The sequence below is a fragment of the Temnothorax curvispinosus genome, unplaced genomic scaffold, assembly GCF_003070985.1.
Source record: "Temnothorax curvispinosus isolate PA1 unplaced genomic scaffold, ASM307098v1 QBEX01006208.1, whole genome shotgun sequence".
Lineage (NCBI taxonomy): Eukaryota > Metazoa > Arthropoda > Insecta > Hymenoptera > Formicidae > Temnothorax > Temnothorax curvispinosus.
In genome coordinates, this window is record NW_020215988.1 from 1 (window position 1) to 4945 (window position 4945).

General features: G+C 38.1%; 2 protein-coding genes across 2 annotated transcripts; one reads left to right on the forward strand and one right to left on the reverse strand.

Annotated features, from left to right (window-relative positions):
• Positions 1 to 596: 596 nt before the first annotated feature.
• LOC112455568 (UPF0454 protein C12orf49 homolog) lies at positions 597 to 3304 on the forward strand. The gene is made up of 4 exons (XM_025017578.1): positions 597 to 1116; positions 1227 to 1460; positions 2621 to 2836; positions 2961 to 3304. The coding sequence occupies exons 1-4, from the start codon at positions 1006 to 1008 to the stop codon at positions 3300 to 3302; spliced, it is 903 nt and encodes a 300-aa protein (XP_024873346.1). The 5' UTR covers positions 597 to 1005; the 3' UTR covers positions 3303 to 3304.
• LOC112455569 (phytanoyl-CoA dioxygenase, peroxisomal-like) lies at positions 3294 to 4395 on the reverse strand. The gene is made up of 4 exons (XM_025017579.1): positions 4130 to 4395; positions 3857 to 4052; positions 3616 to 3780; positions 3294 to 3518 (listed from the first exon to the last, which is right to left on the reverse strand). Exons 1-4 carry the CDS (start codon positions 4315 to 4317, stop codon positions 3381 to 3383), a joined length of 687 nt encoding a protein of 228 aa, XP_024873347.1. The 5' UTR covers positions 4318 to 4395; the 3' UTR covers positions 3294 to 3380.
• Between the last annotated feature and the right edge of the window lie 550 nt (positions 4396 to 4945).

Below are 4945 nucleotides of genomic sequence, written 5' to 3' on the forward strand. Positions count from 1 at the left end.
GCATGTGTACATAATTATGTACATTAAAAAAAAACTAAAAAAAAAAACTAAAAAAAACTAAAAAATTTTCATCAGGGACGTCTTTTAAGACTATCTTATAATTTATAACATTTTACTCCAACGGGATCGATGTGTGCATGGCCCGTAAAGGTCAATCCAGACAAACTTGCATAGCGCATAAACATATTAAACATTAAGAGAATTGATTGGTCCATATGCATGTGCATAAGGAAATAGACCAATCCGTTTCTTTATGCGCATATTAATTGTTATGCACCTATGCAAGTTTGTCTGGATATAGACCTTAAAAGGATTAATAAAGGTATGTTATTTATAAAGATAGAGACAAATGGCTGAAAGTTATAAAGATAAAGACGTTGGATAAAGATAATTAATAAATGAGGATTATAATTAATAATTCTGAAAGAATTTTTGAAAAAAGAGGTAAAATTGTAAAAATTTCATTTACGGGACACCACACCGCGTACCGTGTTGCCTCAAAACTATCTTTCAACAAGTCAACGAACCTGAACGAACCCAATAGGCATTGGGCAATATAGGGCCAATAGGCATATCACATATCACATATTCACATCGTGCATCGTGGCCATCGCCGCTCATCACCGCGTGTTTGTTCCGTTGGCTCATAATTAACGAAACTCGTTCGATCAACGAGACAGTAATCCATAGAACCCGTTCGATCGCTTATCCTCGTTGCGATGAAACCGACAGCGTGCGTGAACTCGGCAAAATAATGTTTATAGTGTTTCACGAACTTTCGGAGTAAACCTAACCTCCTTCCTCGCATCGATCTCTGCGAATCTCTGTGGATCTGCGATCGCGTTTCGATGTCCTCGTTGCGAAGCCGAACTAGCCGAAGCCTTCTCGCGGTCGCACGCGGTATCTTCTACACAGCACGTCCCAATGATCGTCCCGCGAGTACTATGTCCGGCGAATTCAAGGCGATTTTGGTGAGGAGAAGCGTATAAGCGGAACGCAGAAAGGATGTCAAGCTGCACGAGCCTGATCCGATTGCTTAGACGACGTCTCGTTCTTGGACTCATTTTCGCCCTGTCGCTGACGTATTGTGCCTTTTCGTTGCTCCGAAATGAAAAGGCAGGTACATTTATATCGCCGAGGTCAGATTACGTCGATGATCCGGCTGGGATTGTACGGTATTGTCGTTATAACTCCTATTACAGAAGGCTTTGTCATTTTCTTTACAGAAAGGGCCACCGAATCTGGACAATGATCTCGATATGGATCCCATGATGATCAATGATAACAATAAACTGATACCTGACGATAACACTCTAGAAGAACTAAGAGCGTCTGATAAATCTCCATTGTGGCAGGTGGAAATTCTTGATCAAGCGGCTAATGATAACACAGAAGATATGGATGCATCTAATTTAAATGACAGCGACGTTTCTGCTCAGACTTGTCGCAATTCTATTCAAGTAAGCATTTGTATTAACACCAAATGTGACTGTCCAATATGAGTTGTAGTTGTAGGCAAACTACAATTGGACGCCAGTTATTTGATTTTTCGAAGAGAGAAATAAAAATTTCATTACGATTAATGAAAAATATAATTAACGCTAGAACTATCGAAGATTATACCTATTTCTATCGAAGGGATTAAAATGACTTATTTTCGAAAAAACATGATGAAGAAAAAAATGTATATTTGTATATATCTCAGTGCAATCTAAAGCGTAATTCTAAATTATGATTTATGCACATTTTTACTCTCGTATTAAAATATAGATTTCAATACTTCACATTTCAACAACTCGAAAATCAGTCATTTCGAAGAAAGCAAGTTATAAACTTTATGATGGAGCAGAACTCGACACCAGCTACTACGAATGCGCTTGTTTTACGCTTATTTGCTTGTACATACATCCCTTTCTTTTCTCTCCTTTGCTCTCTATCTTTCTAATTGTAAGACAGGTTCCGCTATATGCAATCTAGGACAAACACTGTCTTTTGCATTGACCTGTCATATTTTTTCATTTCCCGTAAACCAACACAATAGCAATACATTTCTGATAAATAGTTTGACGTATTTTGTAATATTTCTATATTACAGCAATACATTTCAGATGAAATAGTTTGCCAGGTGTCCCTACATTACATCTTGCATATGGCATATTTTGTAAGATTTCTATGTATTATACCTAGGTATACCGGGACGAATTTATTTCTAGTACTGAAAGAATCTTGAAAAAACTTCATAAGAAACTTCAGAAATGTGAATGTAATCAAAATTTTACCGACATTTTGTTGACGGGTCAAAATGACCTGTCCTATATCTTGGTATACTACATTGAAATCTTAGAAAAAACAGAGAAAACATATTTATAACCTTAATCATCTGATTTAAATAAAAGTTATGGACAACTTCAGAAATTAAGATGTTTAAAAAATGAGTAATAATTATAAGAAAATGTCAAACAAGTCATTTCGACCTTGTGTTAAGTAGCGTATTGAAATAATAACATACTGATATAAAAATGGTATTGAAGACAAAGTTATTTAATGTGATAATAGACATGCTAAACAAATTCTGTTTATTTTTATGAGTATTTCGTAATATATATTTTATTTTTATCAGGGAAGAGGCTTGATAGTTGATGATCGTGGTGTCGTATGTTTGAGACACGAAGTTCTATCGAATGGATGTTGTACGATAGAGCAGATACAGACTTCAAAAAATGAAGAGTCACTGTCTATGGCTAGAAGGGAAAGATACAGCTGCAAAACGTGCAATCCTCAAGGGTGCTGTACCATTTACGAGTATTGCGTGTCCTGCTGTTTGCATCCCGACAAGGTAAGTTGTTATTGATTCTATAAAACTGTATTTTTTTCTCATACCATATCATCTAAACCATACAAAAGTTTAACAATATCTAAAAGAGAATTATTATTTTTATCATTATCTAAATTTGTTCCAGCAAATAAAAAGTCGGAAGGACGTATTATCGAACTCTGCAAAAGTACAAAAAGACGTAGGAAGAATGCCTATTCGCAATTCGGATCGCTTTCAGATTTGTTTAGCCGCTTGTCGCACCTCGAGTTCCAGTGTGCGACACGAGAACACTTACAAAGATCCCCTCGCGAAGCACTGTTTTATCACACAACGATATCGGCGCAACATTAATTCATTAAATAATAACGGCGACAATCCCGCCGTTGTCGTTACTTCTTCTTCTGTAGTGACGTTACTTGCCTACCCCTCTCCCGAATATTACCCCTATTTACTCAACCCCACATTATCTGCATCGGTCTTATGCTAACGTTATCTAATTATTACCATCATAAAATAATAGCCGTCGTGATACAATATAAATCAATAGTTTGATGTACAACTATTTTTAATAAGAGGATTGAAGACCACGCACGAGCGAGGATTTGAAGCGCCATATGTCCGAGTATGTCATCTGTATGGTAGGATATTTTTTCTTCATTAACTCTAAAACCTCATTCCTGATGGTGTCCTGAAGTGGATCGTCCTAAACAAAAACATGAACACATCTTATTCGTTACATTTCTCAAATTCGCGTTTTCGGTTCGCGATAATAAACTGGCAATTACTTATTGTCTACGTACATCAATAATATTACATTCGGCTGCTGCGTAATGACAGGAAATTGCCCGTCTTGTTCTCTGGGATTTGTTAATGCCGGATCCGTGAATGAGCAACGGATGGAAGAATACCGTGTCGCCGGGTTGCATCTCGAGATTCACCCAACGATTGAACGCCGTAGGCAAATTCTTCAGTAAAAGTAAAATGTTAATTAAGAAACGATTAACACCTCAGTAAATAAGACGAACTAAGGAAATATCTTACTTGTATGCCATGATAAAACTTGTTCACCGCTCCCTCAGGATAATCATGCGGGAACAAGTTCCCTACAATGTGTGTTCCAGGCGATACGTAGAGACATCCGTTTACATTATCGCAGGGTTCCATGGCTGTCCATGCAGCTACTATACGATCGGCTGGTCGGAACGGAAAGTAATACAGGTCTTGATGCGGCGGGTGCCTAAGAGAACACGTCACGTTTGTTAGCCGCGTTGTATCAAATAACTACTGATAATTCAAGATTTTTTTAACGATTACTTCGAACTTCCAAATCCTACATCGGGTGGTTTTGCGATGAGCATACTATGAATCGCCAAGATGTTTGGTCCCGTAAAACACTCAACTATGTCGAGGATCTTCTTATGCTCCATATAATGACGGAATACTGAGTCCGTATGTATATCCTGTATCTTATTTACCGATTTTCTGTCCTTTACATCATACATCACTGTTATTCCATCTCGTGGAATCTTGCCTTCGATGACTTCATCAAATCTAAAAAAGAATTAAGAGTACATAACGTTTAAGACGGATCCTTCGATCCTTTTTCAATGTGCATAATATCGAGACGCGACTAACCATTGAAATTCGCGCACGTGATCGATACCCGTAAAAACGGAATATCGGCAATTTATTGTGTACCGATATTCCAGATATTGAATAATTGATCATCTGTGACATTATAGCCATAGCCAGTCGCAGTATTTGCGCGCACGTTAATATCAGTCAGCAAATTTACCGAAACATCGAACATTTCAATACACTGCTAGATTACCGAGTTACTCCTAGTATGGGCTGTCCACAAGATATATTATTCCGATTTATTTGTGCAGCAATTTGCAATTTAAAGACTTTTTAATACGTGCGCATCTACATACATTGAATAAACATATCACTTTATGCGTTTTGCAAAAAATGCAATGGTCAAAGGAACGCTAGTAACCTCTATATATGTGTGTGTGTGTGTGTGTGTGTGTGTGTGTGCGTGCGTGCGTGCGTGCGTGCGTGCGTGCGTGCGTGCGTGCGTGCGTGCGTGCGTGCGTGCGTGCGTGCGTGCGTGCGTGCGTGCGTGCG

Bases quoted from the DNA above. Each gene is read 5' to 3' on its own strand.
- LOC112455568 (XM_025017578.1), top strand. From the start codon at position 1,006: ATGTCAAGCTGCACGAGCCTGATCCGATTGCTTAGACGACGTCTCGTT. The intron at 1,117-1,226 runs GCAGGTACATTT...TTTTCTTTACAG, and splicing joins CGTTGCTCCGAAATGAAAAG to AAAGGGCCACCGAATCTGGA. The intron at 2,837-2,960 runs GTAAGTTGTTAT...AATTTGTTCCAG, and splicing joins GCTGTTTGCATCCCGACAAG to CAAATAAAAAGTCGGAAGGA.
- LOC112455569 (XM_025017579.1), bottom strand. From the start codon at position 4,317: ATGTATGATGTAAAGGACAGAAAATCGGTAAATAAGATACAGGATATA. The intron at 4,053-4,129 runs GTAATCGTTAAA...GTGTTCTCTTAG, and splicing joins GTAGGATTTGGAAGTTCGAA to GCACCCGCCGCATCAAGACC. The intron at 3,781-3,856 runs GTAAGATATTTC...CTTTTACTGAAG, and splicing joins AGTTTTATCATGGCATACAA to AATTTGCCTACGGCGTTCAA.